The following is a 24485-nucleotide window of genomic DNA, read 5'->3' on the forward strand; positions in this document are numbered from 1 at the left end:
ATGCCGGCATATAAGCACCACAAATATGTGTTGGTAATCGTGGATATGTTCTCAAAATGGGTGGAAGCTTTCGCCACCGCCAACCAGGAAGCCAAAACAGTAGCTAAGCTGCTCGTACGCGAGGTGATCCCACGATTTGGGATTCCAACACTGTTATCATCGGACCAAGGAGGGTCCTTCACGGCAAAGGTGATGGCGAAGGTGGCCGAGGCATTGGGCATCAAACAGAAACAACATTGCCCATACCATCCGCAGTCGGCGGGGGCTGTGGAAAGAGAGAACCAAACCCTGAAACGGGCCCTTGTCAAGGTTTGCGAAAGTCGGCAATTGCCCTGGCTAGATGCGCTTCTGGTTGCGCTTATGAGAATGCGGGCCACAAACAACGCAACCAGAGGCCTTTCTCCCCATGAAATAGTAACGGGGCGTCCTATGCAACTACCATCCTCTGCGCCACCGGATATGGAGGATTGGGACTTGTCTTGCATGACTGATGGAATGATGAATTATTGTAAGGCGCTAACTGCTTCCATCTGGACTTTTCACTCACAGGTGCAAGAAGCGCTACCGATACCCGCTGGAGGCCCGTCGCATGATTTTCAACCCACCGATCGGGTTTGGGTGAAAGAGTTCCTGCAGAAAAACGCCCTGCAACCCAAGTGGACGGGACCTTATACTGTACTTTTGACCACGCCCTCCACCGTCAAAGTGGGAGGTAAGAGTGCATGGATACACCACTCGCACTGTGAAATAGCACACGAAGCGGCAACGGACACCCAGGAGGTAGGAGAAGCCGATCCCCCAGGAGAAGTTGACCCACCCGTTTCAGACTCAGCCTTCCTCAGAGATAGCGAGGAGGACGACGAGTTGGAGGACCTGACACTACATCCTCCGCACGTTTTCGCCGAAGTCACACCAGCGGCGACGGAAGTTGCACCGGCAACGGTGGAAGCAGACCCGGTACGGGCGGACCTGCCCCAGGAACCTCAGTGGGCGTCGAGCCTGTACAGATTGGTTTGGGAGAGCCGGAGGAAACCGAAAGGGAAGTAACAGCTACCCCAGAGGTAACGCCCCTGGCTCCGGTGGATCACCATGTATCTTCTGAGTTTGGGACTACTAGTGTGTTGCGTGGGGTTACAACTAGGCAGCAGACAGCTGAGGCAGAACACAGACCCCCGCACACACCTGACACGGAGCGACGAGGGCGGGCAAAACACAGAACCCCGCGCACACCTGACACTCCGCGGCGAGGACGACGAAAACGTTAAGGCCAGACCGAACTCACAGAGTCCGGACGTGGAGAAGGGTCTACTGGCCCGTCGCCACAAGAGAGCAGTAGAAGGAGAATGTTGCGTCTGGATTCCGGATCCTGCGGACATAACGAACCGTGCGGTGAACCGAATGAAAAAGGTGGTAGAAGCTCTCACTAACGCGCGAGTGGAACGCGAGGAGGGTTACGCATGGTGGAGATCCATATTCCACGGCTGGGGAGGCTGGTTACTGTGTGTGATAGGGTCAGCACTTCTAATCGTCGTGGTAATAATTTTTGGAGTGATTTTGATCAAGATTCTCATCACCATTTGTGTGAAGAAGTGTTGCGCAGCTTCATCCCTCACCCAGGCCATTATAATAATTAATAGCGAACTCACGGAGGAAGACGATTCGGCCCATAAAAGAGGGGGAGACACCCAGGGTCTCCGTACAGAATCTCAAATTGACTCCGTGGAACCGGAACCAGGTTTCCAACAGCTCCTCCACATAAGAACGGATGACTAACCCAGGAGAGAGTGCGCGTTTTTCTTTTTTGTCTTCCAGCACAAGATGCGACTCCTACGTTGGAGGAGCTTACACCCGTGCCTTGAGTGTTCACATTGCTGTTTGCTTATGTAGAATTACCTAAATGATAGTATTGCAGTTAGTGCTTATGTAGAATCATTATTTGCAGTTAGTATTTTGTGGAATTACCTAAACAATACTTTGAAAATGAAAATTCATGTAATATAGTTTGATGAGATACATGTGGCAGTGAGATGGATAAAGCTAAATGCTAACCTGGGCCACCAGCAGTCAGGGACTTATTATTTGGTAAATGTTAGTAGCTGTCCACGGCATTCGCAAATCCCGTCTGGCAGGAGCGGGGGCCTAGGAGTAGCCGCTGCAGGAACCAAATGGGGGTCCACTCGGTTGGTGAGTCTGGGGTATGGCAGAATATGGTCAAATGTGACCAAGGAGGGAATGTCAGGTGTGATTATTAAATGGCTACATTAGATCCATATTTAAACATTTAATCCATAGCCAGTATCTACATTAGCTAGTTGTCAGGATTCAAACTAAACTCTTTGCTACTTGGAAATGCATTTTAACAAGCCTTGATGGTTTTTCCTCATTACTTTGAAGCTAACTCGAAGCATGTCCTTGGGCGTGCTGTTTCTGCTTTGTTTGTGTTCACAGCATTCCAGCTCTGGGAGCTTCAAGGGCTTTTGCTTCTCTTAGTCAACATGTGCCAGTGATGATTAGCAGTCTAGTGTAGGAGGGGGGAGAATTGTTTTGGGAAAGTTGCTATGTTGCAAGATGTGAGGTTTACCGCCTCTTGGGCCCTTAGGGAGGGGGGGAGGAGTCCATTGGCACATTTGTTTTAGTCCACACCCAGCTCTTTCTTTTGCTCCACCTAGAGATAGATTGTATATGTGAGAGTTTTGTAGTGTGAACTTTCAGTGTGGTTCGGAGTCTCACCGCTGTTGGTTGGAGTCGTTGCGCCACATTCCGCATGCGTGTGCTCTTTCTGAATAAACCGTATTTTCAAGAACTCCTCTTGGACTCACCTCAATTCTTGGCCGGGATTGAAAGGCCATCACAGAGCGTTTCTCTCAGATGTTGGGCACTCTAACCTCGGATGAAGGATCGGCACCCGACAACTGCGTATCCAAACAACACGGCCAATCACAGTGCACAGTGGCCTTTAAGAATGCCCAACACCTGAGAGAAGATCGGAAATAAATATGACGTTTTAACGGTAAGACTCGATACATGTGCAGGCTCGTCAAGAAACCTCCATGGGAAAGTCTCACCAAAGCACCAACTGAGCAACCACAGAAATGACCAAAAAAAAGACAATTCTTGCTTCAAAGTCCTCCTTTAACCACAGGTACGTTATTGCAAGTGGAAAGTTTCAAGATGGAGTAGGACACGTCCACATTCATTGTCCGATATCACTTTTTCGAAATTATGTACGAATGCTAATTGAGGCCTCTTGCACATGTGCTGTGTGTGTTTTCAGTGACTTAGTTCTGCTCGCCGGGCACTTTTAACCTGCCGTTACTATCGCGAAATCTGCGATTCAAATAATCTTTTAAACATAATTTTCATCATTTCACCGAAAGAGTGGCAATTTCAAGATGATTAACCAAATTGTTGTGTTTCTGAATGCAAATCAGACTCACGGAAATATAGAAATACGAGAAATATCCATGGATGAGAGGTGTCTGATTCATAACATTTCCTTTAAGTACAAGCTAGCAGTGAACGTGGACATATATATATATAATATATATATATATATATATCTCATTCTCTCCTGAACATGGACAAGCCCAACGTAGTTCCTTCCCATCGGCGTTCAGTAGCACCAAATCCAGATACACAGTCCATTCGCTGGTAGAGATCCGTCAGGGTTTGTGTAGCACACGCCCGTCCACTCAGGCCTTGTTGCGGCCCACATGGTTGGGAGTTTACAGTACGAACGGCTGCCCCATTCGGCAAGAAGAAGGGCATGTGCAGAAGCACAGCCCTTTCTCTCAGGTACTTTTCCAAGTATTTTTTTTTACTTCTTTTAGAGCTTTGTGAGCTATTTCAGGTAACAATCATTATCCCTGACACACGATACACGTACTTTCTTTCACCCCAACCGCACAAGTTTCCTGGGGTTTCTGCACATGTCATTTTGAAAGTCGCGTATTAAGTCATGATTTACTAAATTGCCGAACATTTCAACAACCTATTTGCATCTTATGGAGAAGCTAAGGCATTCGGAGAATGCTTATTCACAATGTACTTTGACTATGTCCATTCACGACGTTTCGTTTTCACTTTAGATCAGTTTTTATTTTGATATGAACCATGCAATATCCTGACAGGTAACTCAGACTTGCCTTTGAGCTGGAAAGTCTGGCTTCGATTCTTGGCTCCGACTATAAAATGTCATCCTGTTGCTTTCGCAGGCAGCGTCGCATCAAAGAGTATGCAATGCATCGGAGGGGAAGTTAAGCTATGCCATCTGACAAAGATTCGCTTCTGGTACCTTGGCCAATTTTGAAAAGCATGCTCTACTCTACCTTGGGGAAATGAATGAATCACAGCAGAGCTGCACACCCAGAAATGATGCGACCAGTCGCTAAGTACTGACTGTATAGTATGAATAATAATAATAATAATAATATGAATAAGAAACCGCAACAGACTTCTTCACTAAGGAAAATCATGAATCTCCAGTGTACATTCACAGTGCCTTTCATCAATGTGGGTTGTTTGTTTGACGCTCCCATCTGGGCATGTAGCTCATGATGCTTGGATCTCAGGTTTGGATCCCACACATTGCCGATTTGTCTATCCTTTAATTTTGTCCTTGTTCTACAGATGATATGTACAAGCTCCTCAATGAGCCTCAGACACTGTCAGAGATAAATAACAATGAAAGATCATCATTAACAAGCTTCACATTCATGAACATTTTAATCTCGCTGTGTTTCAATGTTCGATCTTTGGCAGTACAAATAATGAAGAGATCAAACACCAAATCACAACATCAGATAAAAGCAAATTAAAAACTTTAATCCATAGCAAGCACACAGACTGTTAACAATCGTAACATTGGTGAGGTAACTAAAGCACACAAAGGTATATATCGTTTTGTGAGAAGCTCACCCTTGCCGCAGCATCTGTAAGCACTTCCAGGGCCTGGGAGAGTTCATGGAACAGTTCAGCTGTGGACGGCAAAAACAATCATGGTATTGTATTTGGCTTCCATCGGGTACATGACTTGCAAAAACAAACAAACAAAGAAACAAACCATAAGGGCACTCGGTAGAGCGCATACCTCCACCACGCAATGCCTGATCCACGAGAACATATTTGGCCCAATACATTTTTGAAAGATCGTGTTTTGTCTCGTTTTTGGGCCTTTGGCGCGAAGGCACCTCCAGCTCTCACATATTATCGATTTTTGCACTAATTGACCTTTGACCCCTGACCTAAGCGAAAGTCAATATGCCCTGAGGTAAAGTTGTAGTACTCTTTGAGTACCATGAACCTGCAAAGTTTCATTCGTATCGATTCACTCACCTGGTCGCTAGGGGGCCTTCAATTTGCCAATTTTCGTGCATACTCTAATTGTAGGGGGCGCTGCGGGTAAAGTATTCCATATATCACAAAAACCTGAATTGTACTGATAGAGCATCACCTGTAGATCATTCGTGCCAAATTTCATAACCCTAGGATAATGGCTTTCGGAATTGATTTCGCGTGAACGGTACCGATTTTGAAGGTTTTTCGGTTGTTGCTAGGGAACCAAAGCGTCCCTAGCAACCATCACAATTTCCAAAACACGAGGTCACAAGATGTACCTACCACCCGAGTTTGGTCAAAATCCACCCACGTTTACTACTAATTATGCTGATGACAAACGAACAAACATCCAAACAAACAGACAGAATTACTGACAATAAGGGTCACCTATTTCGGCGACCCAACAGAAAGGGGTGAAAACATGACCTCCTTCCACCTTCCGTGGAGGAGGTAACAAAACAACGTGGGGGCATCAAGACACCACAATCATCTAACCACTTAAATGGTGTCTCGTGTCATAGTTGGGTACCTACTGCACGGATGGGTTTCAGATCCAGGAACAGGCATTAACCAATATTGCATTGTATGTGCAGTGTGCAACACGCAGGGGGCATGTGCAGCACACTGGTGAAGGGGGAGATGTGTAGCATGTGAGGGTGGGGCATGTGCAGCAAGTAAGGGGCACGCGCAGTATGCATGCGCTCATGCTCGGAGTTCCGGTGGTTCTCACCTGCCCTTGCATTGTCAGGGTTCTTGTCAGGGTGACACTTCAGTGCTCTCTGTCGGTACGCTGTCTTCACCTGAAGCATCAACGACCACAGACACGCTTGTTAAATACCTCACAGACTTCACCAGGATAACACGTCATGTGGGAGAGCGAACCGGTTAATTAACCATTCACATTGTACGCAACATCTTACAACCACAATGCGAACAGCACTCCTACGTTTTGAGTGGTGGTCCGAACACACAGTCAGGAAATCAAAGATATTCTACGATCTACGACCTTGTGTTTTCAATCTACAGGGTGGGGCGGCCACAATGTCTTGTCACCTCTTGCTAAAAAACGGACACATTGCCTTTGGTGTGCAGTGTGTTCAGTAGTTCTCTTTTTTTAAATCAGATCGAGTGACGTCACCACGGGGCGATACGGGTACACCAATGAACAGCTCGGATCGTCGTCAGTGCCGGGGTTACCACTTGACTGGCCACCTCAAAGCCCAGACCCGTCGACCTGTGATCATTCCCTTCACGGGACATCGTTAAAGAGGTTGTTGCGCAACATCGTCACGAAACCGCTGATGACCTACAACAAGCACTTGACACTTCAGGCTCGTGTGTTGTCAGATGATGATGTAAAATTTGTCATCAAGTGAAGGAGTACTGTGAACGTGTCACGTGTGTGGTGCAACTTGTAGAGAAGCCTTGAGTGTTGCCGGCTGTGATAACAAGGCAATGCCACGATATTTACCACAGGGGGGGGTGACAAGACATTGTGGCCGCGCCTGTGTGCCACAGATTGCGTGTGATCGTACGCACTGTACCGCACTGTACCTGTTTAGCCGTCGCCTGCTCGTCAATGCCAAGCAACGCGTACAAATCCTGATTCAGGATTTCTTTTGCTTCCTTCGTCCCCATTTTTCCAACACGTTTGTCGAACACACTCGTTTCGTTACATGCGCGTCACGATGCACGTTCGTTACGTGCCTTGGACAAGACCGCCTGACGTCACGCCGTAATACAGGCACCAACTCCGAGGAAGCGTTGCGATATCCGCGGTGCAGGACAGTGTTGTTGCTTCACACTCGTTGCGATATCAAAACCGTCACGCATTTTCGCTTCAGACTTCACGACGGACGTTAAAAGTGAAGACAAAAAGGAGATTGCCAGTGGAGCTAGGAATATATCGATATGATACACCTCGAGGTGAACTGAGCCTTCCAGAGCGAAAAAAGGAATTGAGCCATTCAGCTGCTGGGTGAATCATTGCTCCCCAAACCGAAACCACGCCCCTCGCGCTTCCGGCCAATGAACAAAAGCACAAACAACAAACTTGTAATATCATTACAGGCTCCAGGGTGACTTGAGCGAACCTGAACGAAAATAATGTGTACTATGTAGATCGAGTAGATCTGAGCAGATCGATTTCCTTCACAGTGATTAATTTGAACGTGAAAGTCGCTCGAGCGAATTGTTTATGGCGGTCGATAAGAAATCGACGTTCTTATCCGTAGATTTCGAGATATTTGGTAAAGTCCAAGGTACGGTTTGTGTTATGTTGTATAATGTACATTCCGCATTGTTAAGGGTTTTCGCGCCATTAATTCCACGCTCAAAATCAGGAATTAAATACATTTCTGTGTTTGGAGACTCCTCATGATAAATGCCAACACCCCGTTAATGTTATTTACGATTGGGCGGTGTATTTCAATCTTATTAACTGTTCACTGTACAGTATCTTCTTTTGTTCCTTCTGTAAAAAGCTTCACTTTCCGATTCAGTGTTTAATCCTCACTCTATCCAAACCCACGCTCCGCGCGAAGTTTCTAAAGTGAGGGTTCGTTAGGGCGTCAATATATCCAATGTTCACAATGTGATTTGTCGAATTTCTTCATATACAATGTTTCTTGTTACATTTTTTTGTGTAAAATTCACCTTCTGAGGTAGTCAGCATGTGCAGAAGAGGGTTTTACATTGCAGACGCTGTTTTATAGGAGTGGCAATTACCCCTCTCAGCGGTGACGGTCTGTCGACGACGGACGTGATGACGTCAGCGAATGACCCATGATGTCATTGTCTCAGCGATGACGGTCTGTCGACTACAGACGTAATGACGTCATTACCCCTCGGCGGTGACGTCACGTCGCCATGCAAACGAATGTAAAAATTAGAAAAATCGCCAAAAAATTCCCAAACCCGTCCGTGTGGCGCGATCTCACATCGCCCATGCTGTACATTAGACCACAGAGAACCCGCATGCCGAAAGTGGCGACAATCCGTCCGGCAGTTTCGGAGGAGAAACGTCCACAAAATATGGCTTAGAGTATTAATATTATAAATGTCATTCCTGTGTGGTAAAAGCTTTTTCCTTCAGTCCGTCACCGAATCTTTACAACTGCCTCGCTTGGCGAACACTTTCTTTTCGGGGAAATCTCTTTATTACGTACGTTCAGGTTTGGACGAAATTTACAATCTTCGAAATGAGCTGATGTGGAGAAATGAGGGACCGGAGAGATATTGGTTGGAGGAGATAGGAGAGGGAGAGAGAGAGAGAGACCGAGACACCAAGACTGCAAACTGATTTGATTTCTGGCTCGCCTGTTCGAACAACACAGCTATAGCGATTTCCCCCGGCGTGAGCGTGAAAATGTTAAAGTTTTTGGTGCAAGTTATTTTTCAGAAGCTTACCATTCATTTAATATGTGTACTAGGATGCTGATATTTGGCATGGACGATCCTTTGGGGTATACGATTGGTGTGGTGAAGTTTAAATTAACAAATGATTTTAATTAAAAAAATAAATTTCAACCTAAGATGGTGTCAAAGCCACCCAATGCTCGCCTGTTAAAACTAGACGCTTGCCATTCATTTAATATGTGTACTAGTTTACTGATTACAATATACAAATACATGTATTGCTTTAAAATTATTTGGATCAGACTTCACTGCAATGCTTTATAAAAAATATTATTAGACTCGTCTTTTAAAAACGATAAATGTATTAACAGGTGAGCATTGGGTGGCCTTGACACCAACTCTCTGGTATTGTTTACTGTCCGACATTTATACATTGCTCGTTGCCCACCCGAATGACTGAACATTGTGGACAAAGTAAACGGTACATGACACCATAACAACCAAGTCAAAGTATCAAAGTGCTGTGCGAGTGCAGTTCAAATCCACATCATCCAGTTGCTCTTTGGCTCGACCTGGACCCCCTCCCAGTCTTGGCTTGACCAAGAGCCCCCCTCCCCGGTCTTAGCTCGACCTGGGTCCCTCCAGTCTTGGCCGACCTGGACCCCCCCCCCAGTCTTGGCTCGACCTGGACTGGACTCCCTCCCCCCGGTCTTGGCTTGGCTTAACCTGTAACCTTCCGATCTAGCCTTGAACCCCTCCGACCTGGGCTTGGACTCCCTCCGACTTGGGCTTGGGCTCCCTCCGACCTGGGCTTGCACCCCCTCCGACCTAGCCTTGAACCCCTCCGACCTTGGTTTGGACTCCCTCCGACCTGGGCTTGGACCCCCTCCGATCTAGCCTTGAACCCCTCCGACCTGGGCTTGGACCCCCTCCGACCTGGGCTTGGACCCCCTCCGACCTGGGCTTGGACCCCCACCGACCTGGGCTTGGACCCCCTCCGATCTAGCCTTGAACCCCTCCGACCTGGGCTTGGACCCCCTCCGACCTGGGCTTGGACCCCCTCCGACCTGGGCTTGGACCCCCTCCGACCTGGGCTTGGACCCCCTCCGACCTGGGCTTGGACCCCCTCCGACCTGGGCTTGGACCCCCTTCGACCTGGGCTTGGACGACTGATCTTGACTTGACTTAACCTGAATCCTTGAGATCTTGGTTTGGCTCAGACCGCTCCACCAAGATCGGGCACTGTTGGAAGCTTGCTCTCGCCTTCGAGTTCGTTGATACCGGATTTGTTTCTCTTGTGGAACCCAATTCAACTTTAATTGCATGGGGGGTGGGGGGGCAGTTTTTTTTTCGCGATTAATGAATTAATTGTTCGATTCAATTCAGCAACCGTTAAGTTGCATTACAAGATGCATCTGGAGAGGAAGTTCCTCAAAAATTGGGAAGTTCATCAATGCTCTTATCAGTCCTATCCATGGTGCTGGTGCAATTAACCCTTCACATTTTATATAATGGGACTATCAACATGTTGGAAGTACAAACAGAATGAATGAAAATCTCCCTCTAAATGGCCATTGTGATTTGAACCCAAACCAGTGAAGTGAAGCAAAGATACTTGAAGTCTATCTGTAGATTATAGGGCCGTTAATTGTCCTGTCTGACAAGGGCCTATCCGGTGAGGCACTTTGAGCAAATGTCCTGCAGCTGAAATACTGTTGGATAATGAAGATGAGATTTCATGTCATGCTAATAAACGTTTCAATCTCTTCCGACAGGGGTTTTTTTCCGAAAGGTAAGAAATTCAAGCTTTTCTTTGCTTTCTACACTCACAACCTTTATACTCACGACCAGAGAAACTTTGTGCAGCAAAACCTCCAGCCCATGGGGATATAGACGTTTAAATGAATGTTGTTTTTGTGTGAAAATGTAATCAAAACTCAAGGGGTTTTAATGCAGGCTAAGCACATGTAAGTGGTTACCACCCATATTTTCAGGCATACCCTGACTTGAGTGGCATTTTTGAAAGTCACAAAGACTACTACTGGTCATGAAATTTGGTTCATTGCACAGACAGTGTTCCATAGGACCTTAAAATATATAGGTTCATGGGTCTATGATGTATATTACTGAATCTACATGCCCAGTATTGGCCTTTTTCTTGTTTCACCTTAAAATATGACATATATGAGACCATGCAAAAATACAACATATAAAACATTCTATATGAAATTTCTCATCTAATCAAAAGGTTGTCCCCCACCATCTGAGAAAATCAGCATTTGTGTCGGTCAGTGGTGGATTCGTATGATATATGCACATTCTGGCATTTTTTTTTTCTTGTTTTATTGCCCTTTTAGATCCTGGGACTATGAAATCGCCCAACAAAATGACTAGTTTATCAATAACTCATACTTACGTGTCTTAAATTATTCAACTTATTACCAATAAAATCAATGTAAAAAATATTGAGATGATCCGGGTGGATACTTAATTACAGTGGCTTGACCGAACTGTCCAACCCAAATGTCCGACTGCATGTCACATAAAAAAAAAAAAGCTTTTATTCTTCTGTGCATCAGATTATTTTCACTTAAAATTTATTTACAAATGGGGCACAGTGATATAGATATAAGAGAATAAAAAATATTGAAAACATTCATGGCTTTGGTTTAGAGTAATTTTGCATTTTTGTCCAACTGCACGTCACACTTTTTTGAATTTGATTAAAAAATTAATTTTCTTTAAAAAAAATTTAAATATTTTTCCAGGTATTTATAAAATATTTTATTAATTTAGAAGGCAGTTTAAAACAGTTTTGGAGAATTTAGAGAGCTTTTTGTTTCTCCCAGAATTGATTGAATTGAAAATTTATGTCCAAGAATTTGTTCGATAAATCTCTCTTTTAGTGCTTTTCAGCATCTGACAGTCACTGAATAGAGCAGTAATAAAAAAAATAGGTATGTATTATTTCTTAATAATCCCAGAAATTGGTATTTTGATTATTAGATTAGTTGCAAGAATAAGTTACATACTATGACCTTCATTTATTTTCCCAAAAAAGAAAAATTAGGTAATTTCATTAAAACTCGCAAAACCATCAGAATAGGTACCCCTTCTTCAAAGTATCATATTTCGGTGTATGCATGTATATATATATTTATATATCTAATTAAGCTATACGGGTTTTTGTTCTGAACTCAGTTAGACTTACACTTTCAGGAAAATGTAGTGAGAAGGCAATGGAACAAACTTCATTTTTTGACATTTTTGAAACAGAGTGGTCACCACTTACATGCGCTTAGCCTGCAGTCAATAACAATTGACCTCATATGGGTTTGTAAGAACAGAAGACTCAGACAGACACTGAGATACTGCATCGTGTTTCTTGTGCAGTACACACAGAAGGAGAGTCAGAAACTGGGACTCGTTGGATGGGTGTGTAACACACCCCAAAACAGCGTCAATGGCCAGATTCAAGGGACAAGAGAGCAGGTGGAGTTAATGTGAGTTAACTTATTAACCAGGTATTTTTTGCTTTTCCAAGACTTGTCGAAAGAACGTGTCTCTTAACCTCACAAATCAGGTTGGCACGTCACATGTGGAACGTTCCTCACGAGGATGTCATTTCCACTCACCAGTCTCTTTGCACTCTCAGGCTACTTATAACAACTCAGACTTGAGTAAATAAATATATATTTAACTTTACAGATCACATTGCCACACCAGGTGAGATATCGACCAAGCAGACCAGGAATAGGTAGTGTCCATGTTTCGGGCTGTCATGCAGATATGCCTGAAATACCTACAAACACAACGGGAATGCATGATGGTATACGACTGAACGAGATAACATGATCATCCTGGATGTTAATCTGAAAATGTTACATACATGACAACTGTGCGATGATCCTGCACTCCGACCATGCACGTATCTACTGCTTAATCGTATGCTCCATTTGTGTGCACATACCTCTTTCAAGGTGTCGGAATGACGTCACGTACCTGTACATAGACACCGCCTCTCTGGCATTGTGTGGACGGCTCTCAGCCTTTCAACACCACTGTAAACGAGACCATTAGTACCGGTGCCAATGTGAGATGTAGAACTTGTGCCAGATCCATGGCATTCATAACCATGAAAATCGAGTTCAAACCAGTTACACACACACACCTTTCCCTGTAACTGCTGTCCTCCTCCCTTGCCACCTTATTTTCCCCCTACTGCTTTCACCGGCAGGGACTACAGGTGCGCTCTCTGTCCGTCCCACCTGTGGTTTTTCATTCTCCCCACCTCCACCTTTTTACATATTCAACTGAAACGTGGTACATAGCTTTATTATAATAAGTTACAGAGCATGGTTGAGAGTTTCAAGGCATTTCATTAATTTTTTCCACAGTTACGCCCCTTTTAGATTTAGACAATGACATATTTATATTGTTGTGGGGCCGGTTCTCGATGGTGAGTACGACCGCCAGAGGGAGCAGTAGAGTCTGCTTCACTGAACACACCGGAATTTAGGTCATGACCCTCGGATAAGTCCGAAAGGCACGGGCCCCTTACAGGACCATGACTCGCCAATAATTCGACCGCGTGGGGTAGGGTTAATTGCCAAACTTCAATATACCTAATTACCCACGCGGCAAAGCTACCGGGGAATTCACACCCTCGACAGGCCTCGAGCGGGACAAGCCGTTACCGTGCCCGAACCGTGTGTAACCCGAGCAGATGGTTACCGAGACCTGTCGGTCCAAATGCACAATTTACTGTCTCGCTATTTTTCAACACGCACTGTGCTAAGACAATAAAATAAATGACAGGGAACGAGCAGGGACATTCAACAATAGGGAAATTTATTACGAGAAATTATCGGGGCGGGAAGCACTTAAGGGCAGAATTATCCGAATATAAAATAAATGGAAATTTATACAGGTGCTACTTAAAGGACTGGCCTGCACCAGATACACACCCCCAAAAAGAAATGGACCCCGTCGGGTCTTTATTGATACCCCCAGCTCAGAGGGAAGGTGAGCTGGAGGTAAGAAGCTAGCTTGGACCTTCCCGCCTCGTGCGGCCCTTGACGATCCGGCTCGGTAGGACTCGAACCTGCAACTCGATGCTGCTGCAAGCACCGGGTATAGAGGGTAGTGTCGGGCTCCAGAACGCTCTTCCGGCAAGCAACGAGACAGCGAGCACCAGCAGACAAGACAGGCAAGCGATTCTCAGTGGGACAGACTCGCAGGCAGGCGATCCTCCGCGGAACAGGCTCAAGGGAAAAAGAACTCTTCGTGCACACCCGCGCTTCTCTTAACCCCCTGACGCAACTCGCCTCCGGATTGGCCGGTTCGTCTCAGGCGATCCGCTCGCGGTTCGTGATTCATCCGGGGGTGTGGCGAGCATCCTCGCGGCCCGTCCCCCTGAGAGGCATTCCTCCTTCTTTGGGTGACGTGCCTCCGCATTGGCTGGAACGTGGCGTATGTCGCTCGCACTTTGCCCATTGGCTGAAGACAACACGTCTTGCTCGACCCTGGAGCGGAGACAATGCGTCGGTTGCCAATGGAACTCTGCCCACAGGCGCTCGGCACGTATGCGCATCAGACAGGCCGATGCTGGAAGGAAGCCACGGAGGATGCCCTTGTTGTTGGTGTTGTTGTTGGGAATATAAGAAACTAACGACAAAATAACTTACAGCGCACATACACTTAATTCCCATTAGACGTAGTGGAAAGAGAGCTATCTATACATTTATGTAACGAAATAACTGAGCTACAGAGGCCAGAATGCTGAGTGCTCATGGCTGTCAGATTCATAACGATATGTGGGTCAGTGTTCAGCTGCTCTGACTCTACCCCCTGCTGTACACCTATTGGCTGGACAGCTGACCTGACTCCCACCCCCAATAAAATCATGCACCCCCATTGCATGAAGCAGCACAGATTGGCAGGCCTCAGGCCTGGGTCCGAGTCCATGGTCCAGTGCAATCCCAGGTATATAACCACGATGTATTATATATGAACACAAGACGTACGAACGTTTTTTGCTTCATGTTTGTACATCGGGTTGTTATTATGTTGAAATAAAACAAAGCCGAGAAACGAACGAAACACTGTGGGTTAGAAAGGTTCTTCTTCTTCATTATGGTTCCGGTTTCGGTTCAAGTGTGTTAAAGGAAACAAATTTTTATCTCCGGTTTGTTATCCAAGTTGTCTTTATTGGTTTCTCGTTTCCAAAATATATCAGCAAATGAAAATTGCGTTTCCCTTTATTTTGCCGAATCGACCCAAACACAGTGGATTGTAGGGTTCGTCTCCGGAACATTCATTGGGACCTGTTGGGGACATGTCCTGCAAAGCAATTCTTGCTCTTGTTCTACTTATTCTGAAGTAATCCCACCAGGCTGTGGAACCCCTTTCAGCTGTTTAACGGGAAACCTTACACGTCATCCATCCACAAGGGAATGCTACTCGTATATTTTCGCACGAGCTCCCTATTCAATGAAATTCATGTTCATTCCTGCCCTTTGTGTTGTTCGCTCATCAGCAATAGGGTGCAACGTTGTAGTCATCATTCCCGGTTTTACCAACTGAACTTTCCTCTCCTTCATTCCCCCTCGTCATTCCCATCTCTCTCACAGCAGCAATATCAATCCCGCTGTCAGTGTCTAATTATCCATGGTATGCAGGCCCGTCGCTGGGGTGGGGGCGCAATTGGGTGCAATGCCCCCCCATGGCGTATCTGGTGCCCCCCACTTGTGCGCCACCCATTTATGCCCTGTTGCACCCCGTGAACAACTTAGTGTTTAAGGACGAGCGCCCACTGTGAACTCCTTGCTGTTTAAGAGTTCACCTGTGTGAACTAAAACCCTTATTCCAGATGTTCAACGTGGTGAATAATAAGGCCTTCTTGGATAAACTGTTCTTTAATAATATCCTTCTTCAAATAACAGTCAAGAGATAAGTGTGCGCTTGCCAGCGCATCTCCAAAAGCAATTGGCAAGACAATACAGTCCAAGCCAACAAGATAAAAGATAATAACGCAAACACCAACGCCAGCAGCCAAGACCTCGTGTCGAATGTCGATGCTGTGGGTGGTTATATATATATATATATATATATATATATATATATATATATATATATATATATATATATATATATATATATATATATATATATATATATCATGGATCATTTAGTTTTAAGGAATAGTCAATCATCGTCTTCGATATGGAGACCCTATTAAGCAGGTTACCTGATTGGTTTTAAGTTCGGTATAAATGTAATGTAGTCATAATATGATATGAATAAGGAAGACATAAATTTACATAATTAAAGATGAAGTGCACCACGTGACCTTCACAATCCTCCATCTTACAAAAGTAATTTTGTAATAAAAATTAAAAATGTGTTTGCAATCGTGATTACATTTGTAGTTATGTAGATAAAACGTGTTTTTGGTGCATGCATCATTTAATAAATAAAACCGTCAACCGTCAAATGTCGCGAGATTAATGACACGAGTCACGAGGGACGAGTCACGGAGACCGCTAGCTTTCAGCAGTAGAAAAAGACATGGATAGACAAAAATGGATAAGAAAAGGAAAAAGGTTGCGGTTGTGGTTGTGGTTGTGGTCAGCACCCGCCGTGATCGTCTGCTGTGTACTTCTGATGTTTAAGTTAAATGTTGTGTTTGGTGCTTTGCATATCCCATATCTAGTGCTTTGTGCATAACCTTACCCCTGTGTAATTGACTGCTTTAAATGCGGACTTTGTGGTATCTTCAGGCCGGTTGTATTTGCTGTTGATAGTTTAACGTGATGATCGCAGGTCATAGCCCACTGTATCTTATTTCAAAGTGCACTGATTCCAGTGCCAACCTCCCCCGTTTAGTCATTGTATCTCTGGTATATTAATTTTCTAATGCCAATTCTTCACAACACCTTGTATAAGTGCACCTGAATTGGTGCCAATTGTCTAATCATTGAATATTTGCATTGTGAATGTGCCAGTTTGTTGCGGCTCTCCTGCATTCGAATAATTTTCGGCCAAAAACATCGGAACATATTAAATCCAGCTGAGATCAATTTGGTTAGTATGCGACGGCAACCTCAGTATAGATGCGTCAATGCTGCATGAATACAATGGTATACCGGGTTATCAAAAATATTAAATAGTATAATTGTGCCCCCCCATCCAGTTCATATGCCCCCCCCTTAATACTGAGCCCTGGCGACGGGCCTGATGGTATGTATAGTACAGTAATTTTCCGCATCAATCTTGTTCATTTAACATTCAACTGTCGTGCTTCTTCTTCTTCTTCAGATGAATCCATGGTTATATTTCAAACAAATATGTGAACTTCGAGAATCTCCTCTCCTTGTTTGGTGTCCAACAGATCACATGCTTCTCCAACCCACCTGGGAATGTTCCTTCTGGCCCAGTATGCTGACATTTCCATTTTAATGTTGCTGTGGGGGAAATGAACAATCTTCTTCCTGCACATTGATTCAATAAACACAGATCTCAAAATGAAATGTCCTTTGAGCACAGTGAGTTGGATTTAACAAACAACCTCGAACTGCAAAGGCACTCGGTGGAGCGCATACCTCCAACAGACTAATTAGTTTACGTTTTGTATCCCACTGATGGGCCGGATCTGGATTTGGACCTGAACTAAAATTTAATGATCTTGTTCTTGTCACCAAACCAACTCATCCAAGTTTCATCCGAATCCATCCATAACTTTTTGAAATATCATGATATATATATATATATATATATATATATATATATATATATATATATATATATATATATATATATATATATATATAATATATCGTTTTAGCCCCATCACTCAATGGTGAAGAATCACTTTTGAAAAATTCTCGGATCTGGATCCGGATCTTCACCAAAATGGAACATCGTGTGCTTTCATTCTAGAATCTAGATCAAGTGCGGTGCTTTCGTTTCGTATCCGAGACATATCGCATGCTTTCGATGCGGTATGGCACCCCACCCTGCTCACCACTCTTCCTCTGGTATCCAAGGCAATCTCCACTCTTAGCTTGCAGACAACTTGTGGCCCTTAATGGAATTCTCTCTTCCTGACCAGGCTGGAGTTCCTCAATGTAGCGTTCTGGGCCCTGTTCTTTTTCTGGTTTTCATCAATGATCTCTCAGACTCTCTGGAAAATCCTCTTTATCTCTTTGCTGATGACTCCACCCTCTGCTGTACCATCTGTCATCCCTCAGATCGGCAAGCAGCAGATTCTTCACTCTGCAGACCTGGATAAAATCACAAGCTGGAAACCAAGGCATTTAGGATCATTGGTATCTCCCACGATGAGGCTGAATCTTTGGGTCTCTCACTCTCTCACCACAGGCATGTTGGTGGTCTTTGTCTTCTTCTGTCTCCTCTCCGGTGTTGCCACCCCCCTGCTCTGTCTGCTATCTGTTCCACCCTTATTTCCGCAGGGCCCTCAAGATCCGCCAGCAACCCCATTCTGGTTAAACTACCAAAATCATGAATCACTGCTCACCTTCATTCTTTAATCCCTCTTTTTTTTCTCACCTTTGGAACAAACTCCCACATTCTCTTCAATCCCACTGTTCCCTCCAGGTCTTCAAAATAGCTGTTCACCACCATCTCTTATCTTCCTCCATCCAAAACCATTATCTTTTCTACCCCCGTTAATCCACCACCTTCAAATTCCCTGCTTTCCTTCCTGAAAGTCCCTGTGGTGTCCATGTTGTTTACCCTGTATACCCCACCCCATCCCTCTCCTTTCCACAGATCTCATGTCTATTCCCCACTGTTTTGTGCTTCCCTTTCCCATCCAGCTTGTCTCCTGGTCCCTTGTTATACGTTCTGTGTGAGCTCTTATATGAGCCTTGACATTGTATATTTAATAAATAAATAAAATCTTAAATTAAAAAGATTTCCCAACTTGCACACCAAGTTTCGTCTGAATCAGTCCACAACTTTTTGAGATGTCCTGCTACATGTCGTTTTTGGCCTTATCGCCCAATGGTGAAGAATCGCTTAAAAAAAAAAAAACTCAGATCCGGATTCGGATCTTCACAAACATCTCATCATTTCGTCCTTGTCACATACCCAAACTCTCGACAAAAATTCGTTCAAATCCGTCCACAACTTTGAGATATTTTGTTCACAAAACAAACAAACGGGTAGAAACAACCTCCTTCCATCTCCGGTGGTGGAGGTAAGATAGCGTAATGTTTGTATGCAGCATCCATGTGGACACATCTCCACTTAACTGTTAGTCCAGGCAAAACTGCATTGCAAGAGCACTCAACTAACCAAACAAAGGGCACATTTAAAAGGTGAAGCAAACATCCTAGAGGTTTTTAACAGGTGAAAACTCGTGTATGCAGAACTCTAAGACCAAACAATGGATGAATCAGTTTACAAGAGGTCTGGGTCAGGTGAGGCAACCAAAATAACCACTAGGTGTGGGAATTAAGAGCCAGTGTTGCATAAGGGGCTTGGAAGATAGCATATGCTGTAGAGGGACACACGCTCATCTCTGAGCTGTCGAGCCTGGGTTCGAATCTTGACCCAGGTATAAACTGCCATTGTGGTGTTACAGGCAGGGTGATCTCATCAATGTGTATGCTGTCGTCCCTCGGACGGACATTCAACTGGGCGTCCCATCTTCCGGCATTAGTTGGTGGACATTGAACATCCCAATTGATGTCCTTCTCAGAGTGGAGCAGATGAGCCATCATCGGCACCATGGACAAATTACAAATTCCTGCTCTAATCAACAGGGGGGCACTGTATCAGTGGCACAGTGGTGCTCCCAGAAAATGATGCACATTGCAGCCATGTGCTGCATACAAATTTATGATTGTATACACTTCTGAGTGTTAAGCAGTTTTGTTTTGTAATGATGCGTTTACGTTCTAGGAAAGCTTGGCTTCAAACGAAAGGGAGTGACAAGTCCCGCATTGACAAGGCCTGCTTCACGCACGAGAGGACATTGGATGCGTTGGAGTTTACGCAATTCAAAATCGTGAAATGATGAATGGTTTGTGAAAAGTTTAAATGTTTTTGAACACTGAGCAAATCTGCAATCTTTGCTTCAGTAATGGATGTGAATTTTGTTTTTGGAATTTCTCCTGTCTCAATAATGTTCCTAAACCTGCTTAAGCGGTCAGAACAGGAAAACAAGGAACGGGCTTTTGTTACATTCTGCACTACCCCTTGTCTATTCGGCAATTATTTGATGTATTTGCATGAATGGGCCTTCTGTGACATATTGCTGTAACTTGAACATCTTTCTTGGTGTGCTACTAATTACCGACCAGATGGGATATCTTACTGACCGATACCTTTCCTGGCTCAATATGTCTCAGCAATTTCTACAAACACAAATCTTGCAATGATATTTATATTTGACAAGAATGAACGCAAGTTGTAGTTGGTGCACCCCCTACCAATAATTATAGACCTATACTGATAATTGACAAAGAATACTTCTAACTCCTGACATGAAAGATGACAGAAAGCTGAAATTTTACGTGCTGATGCACATCGAAGCTGATACACCAGAACCCCCCCCCCACCCCCAACAATCGTCGGACAACATGCATAATTGAAAAAAAATATATGAAAAAAAAATGCAGGTGAGTGACCAGAGACAATGGGGCAACACGATAATTTTGTGTGCCGACGGACATCGAAGCCGATACACCAGGGAAAATAAATAAATAAATAAATCAACCATTGGAAAGCATCTGTAAATGAGAAAAAAAAAAATCGAGTGTAGGTGAGTGACCCGAGACAATGGGGAAACACGATTCGTATGCTTACACAATGTGTAAACACACCCCGCTGGTATTGTATATAACCCTCATATTCTGCCCGCTCGGTAATTCATAGGAGTGCACCGACTACGACTTACGATTCTCGTCAAATTGAAGCGTCCAAGATGACGTCTCTTTTTGCAGAAACGGCCTGGCACACATTGAACCAGGAACGGTATCGGTCGGTAATTAGGAGAACCGGTTTCTTCCTTTGACCTTGTTTCACAAGATTTGAAGTTTCCGTTGTACATAACCGACTTTTTCTGTTGATAGACTAACATTGCACAAACAATGTTCTTCAACATCGTTGTGCACAACTCATCATGTATGAACTTTTAAGGTGCAAAGTAAATTGGGGGAGAGTGGTTGTGGAGGACTGAAAATTTGGTTCAGGAAATGAAGCGAAACTCAGGCTTTCCCAATAAAATGCATTCTTTATTAACACCTCTCGGGTACACCTGCAGTCTGAGGATAATTGTTACAACTAGAGGTATACACCCAGCACTGCATGCACCAGGAGGTTGAGCACTTGGTGGTTGTAGAATAGAGGAAGGCTGCTGATGATAGTCAAAGTTGAACTGAAGTGCCAAGAGTAACCCCAACCACGTGAAGAGTATGACTGTGAAACAATGTGGAAGTTCTGAGTGAGACGCCATGGTGTCAGATGTTCAGCAGTATCATGCGTGGATCTTCGACTGCTTCCTTGATCTTGCAGAGAAAAGTTACGGCTTCACGGCCATCAATGAGCCGATGGTCGTAAGTCAGCGCTATGTACATCATAGGCCGGATTTCAACCTTTGAGAGGGCAAACAGGTAATGAATGATTCCACCTCCTACATTTAAAGCATTATGCATGTATAGGGCTTCAGTGATAGACCAAAGCGAATCGAACCTAAAGAATCACTACTGATAAACTGAAGCCTTTCTGAACATTCTACAATGTGCTAAATTCCACATTACCCCCACCGCATCCCAAAATATATCATCCATTAGCAGCGCACGCACGCACGCACACACGTTGCTCTCCAACATTTGCAAAAACAATGTGCTAAGTCATGATATCAATTATTTTTACGTCAAGAAGAATAGAAAGAGTTTGACCGTGCTGCTGGATACTTATTCATTCTCTCTCTCTCTCCAATAAGGAACTGAAACAATAAAATAAGATGTGTACTTTGATAGAAAAGCACGGATCACGCATGACGTTAGAGAAAGTGGAGGGATAACATCACATTTACGCACAGTAAGCGATGACTTGGAAAGACCCGAGGAGTAAGATTTGGTAAGACTCAAAATTAGACCCCAGAGACAGGAAGGAAAGGTAAGCAAGGCTTGGACACAGGCTGAGAAGCAGGATGCTTCGAAATGCAGGATGACCTCCAGAAAAACAACTCACCTTTTATCCAATATCTTCCGTCTTACCAATGACAACCTCTTGTTTTTTTCAGGTGAATGAAGAAGAGTGAACCATAAGACAGACTATGAAAGTTGGCCACATTTCTTCCCTTTTTAAAGATGCCATGGACAAAATGCTTATTCTGTGGAGCTCTTTTTTTGAAACCGACTCCAACAAGAAGGCTCAAGTTGAGTTTAAACTGCATCCTTGATCTTGCGAGTTTAGAATTTGCACTGCACCCTGCAAGTCACAGATATTTGTCTGGGTCAAAAAGTTCAAAGAAAAGGCAGTCGCAAATCTCAACAGTTAAAGTGCTGGAGGACCAACACATTCAAGACGTCCTCAAGATGTAAGGTCTCCTGAACATTGACCTTGTTCGTGATTCAGTGGGCAGAAGCCCTAAATCTCTCAGTGTCGGAATCAAGAGCTTGGCACTTCACTTGAATCTAATCAATGAGAATTCTCATCCATGATGTGAAACTGTATTCTATAGTCCATACAGAATTCAAATTATATACAAACTGACTGCAGTTCACATGCAGAAAAGTGACAATGTGCCAGTGGTTTGCAGACAAGAATGAAGGCCTAACTTCCTTGACAATGTCTGGTTTTCTGTTGAGGCCAATCTCCTTTTGCCTCAGTATGTCAACTCCACTGGTGATCAACACTCCCCCCCCCCCCCACAATATCTGGTGATCGAGTGACCTCTCCACTCAGAAAAATGCTCTGTCTGCGTCACAATCAGTAAACATGGAATCTTCAGCCCTCTCTGGTTTGAGGATGACACAGGCAAGGCATTGATGGGAAGTTTTTGAGGGCCCTTCGTGGTGGGGAGGCGGGGGTTGAGAGAGCAACAATGTTTAATAGGTTGGAGCCACTCCCCCACACTTCAAATGATTCACTGAACTGGTTCAACACACTTTCATGACAGTCATCAGTCAAATACTTGCTGCTGAATGGGCCCCACACTCACCAGATGTCACTACTAGATTTTTCTCTCGGACTATCTGAAAAAAAAGTCTACAGAGGAAGGCAACAATCCATTGAAGAACACAACGCAACAATTATTGATAAAATTCACTTAACTCCTACAACAGAATGCATCAGTGATCAAGCATTTGCCCATCAAATCCAAGTGGACTTGCAGCACGATGGCAAACATTTGGAGCACATCATTTAAGCAGTCTGTCCTGGCCTATTCAAGGTCATCTGTGCCATTTGAGTGATAAATGAGGATTTTATATCAAATGGTGTGGGGTTTTTTTTTTGGGGGGGGGGCGTGACCCTGTACAATATATCAACTTCTTGTGAAAGAAAAACAAAATCATTTTAATTTTATTGGTATCCTGAGAATGGTGATGTTGACCATCAGCTGGTACGTTTGTTTCCTATCTTCACAAGTTTCTCTTTCATAATTCTGTGCATGCCTTTGGCTTTAATGTTGTTGGTGTGGGGGTAGATGAGCAAGGTTACATGGTCCAGGCAAGGGTACACAGAGGATGGTGTTCCATAATCTGTGGCTCCATGCCACAGTCACATGTTGTGCTACCAGCACTGTCATTGGAGTTCCACTTCTGCACCAGCACCCTGCAGCAACCAACAATAGTTCTCAAGTGGTAAAGATGCCGCAAAGTAGGCCATGAGTCTTCGACCCCATCGGGGAGTTTATCTGGTTTGAAGTCGACTTGGTGACTGACTCTACCAGAATTCCTACCAACAAGAGACACAAGATAGGTGGAGTGCAAGAAACTCCCCTTCCATTTCATTTTATTGTGTACAGGTTAGTGTTGGAACATTGGGTGGTGATTATCTGGAGCTTGCTGCCTGTCCTTTGTTTGTATGGAGGTGCAATTCCAGAGAGTAGACAGATCGTTTACCTTGGTTGGTTTAAGGCAGCTGGTGAGGCAAAACCTGGCAGTGTTGAGAACCAGGTTCAGTTTATTGACGTGTAGACGGTTCTCGTGCTGGGCAGGCTGACTCTCCGACAGAGAAGTACAATTCTAATTATAAAGCAGTTGTCATGATGGAGTTTGGATCAGCACCCCATCTTAAGTTGCCGAGTTTTCACAAGCTATTTCTAGACCATACTTTGGTTTTGGATATGTTAATACAATCCTCATAGTGAAGTGTGTGGTCCAGAGGGACTCAAAACGGTGGTTAAGTTTCTTACCACACCATTAAATGTGTAGTTCTCATTTGGCTTCTCTGTTCTCAAGACGGAAGGTGCTGACCTGTGTATTGTCTGGGTTGGCCCAGAAGTTATTGCAAACAGTACGGTGACAACCTCAAATGACACCCTATCCAGGCTGTTTTGATTTCAAATTTCTGCTTTGATTAGCAACACAAATCATCTGTGTATAGGAAACTTCTGGTATTAGGATTAACTGGTTGATTAATTATTGGTGTACTGTATGTTGAAAAATGTAGGTGCAGGTCCCTTGGGGTAGCCCATTGCATTGTGTGTACCATCAGCTTTACTTTCCACTCAGCTCCACAAAGAATTCTCTATCAGGGTTTGTATGATGTTGTATTGAAGACCTTTTGCAGAAGTGTATGATGGTTGGCAG

General features: G+C 44.3%; 4 protein-coding genes across 8 annotated transcripts in view; 2 read left to right on the forward strand and 2 right to left on the reverse strand.

Moving 5' to 3' along the window:
• The window catches only part of LOC147020494 (F-box/LRR-repeat protein 4-like), a 49337-nt gene extending 46534 nt beyond the window's left edge, over positions 1-2803 (forward strand). For all 4 annotated transcript variants that reach the window (XR_015061858.1, XR_015061856.1, XR_015061859.1 and 1 more), the window contains one exon: positions 550-2803. The gene's annotated coding sequence lies outside the window, so the exon portion shown is untranslated. The remainder of the gene's footprint in view (positions 1-549) is intronic.
• The window catches only part of DNAJC17 (DnaJ heat shock protein family (Hsp40) member C17), a 59654-nt gene extending 52444 nt beyond the window's left edge, over positions 1-7210 (reverse strand). Inside the window, exons 1-3 of one of the 2 annotated variants that reach the window (XM_085895878.1) lie at positions 6892-7210; positions 6068-6137; positions 4918-4976 (exon numbers count right to left, since the gene is read on the reverse strand). In XM_085895878.1, the coding sequence (XP_085752004.1) occupies positions 4918-4976; positions 6068-6137; positions 6892-6975 (213 nt within the window). In that variant the 5' untranslated portion in view covers positions 6976-7210. The remainder of the gene's footprint in view (positions 1-4917; positions 4977-6067; positions 6138-6891) is intronic. The other variant, XM_085895877.1, reaches the window with a different exon arrangement.
• A 192-nt stretch (positions 7211-7402) lies between these two features.
• LOC147020497 (acylphosphatase-1-like) lies at positions 7403-20966 on the forward strand. The gene is made up of 4 exons (XM_085895881.1): positions 7403-7598; positions 10470-10486; positions 12088-12197; positions 19624-20966. The coding sequence occupies exons 1-4, from the start codon at positions 7535-7537 to the stop codon at positions 19736-19738; spliced, it is 306 nt and encodes a 101-aa protein (XP_085752007.1). The 5' UTR covers positions 7403-7534; the 3' UTR covers positions 19739-20966.
• The window catches only part of DLST (dihydrolipoamide S-succinyltransferase), a 39836-nt gene continuing 36287 nt past the window's right edge, over positions 20937-24485 (reverse strand). Inside the window, exon 15 of the mRNA XM_085895876.1 lies at positions 20937-21317. Coding sequence (XP_085752002.1) covers positions 21183-21317 — 135 coding nt within the window. The 3' untranslated portion in view covers positions 20937-21182. The remainder of the gene's footprint in view (positions 21318-24485) is intronic.

This window comes from Eptatretus burgeri, chromosome 9 (assembly GCF_056783735.1).
Source record: "Eptatretus burgeri isolate ZD-2024b chromosome 9, Ebu_testis_v1, whole genome shotgun sequence".
NCBI lineage: Eukaryota > Metazoa > Chordata > Myxini > Myxiniformes > Myxinidae > Eptatretus > Eptatretus burgeri.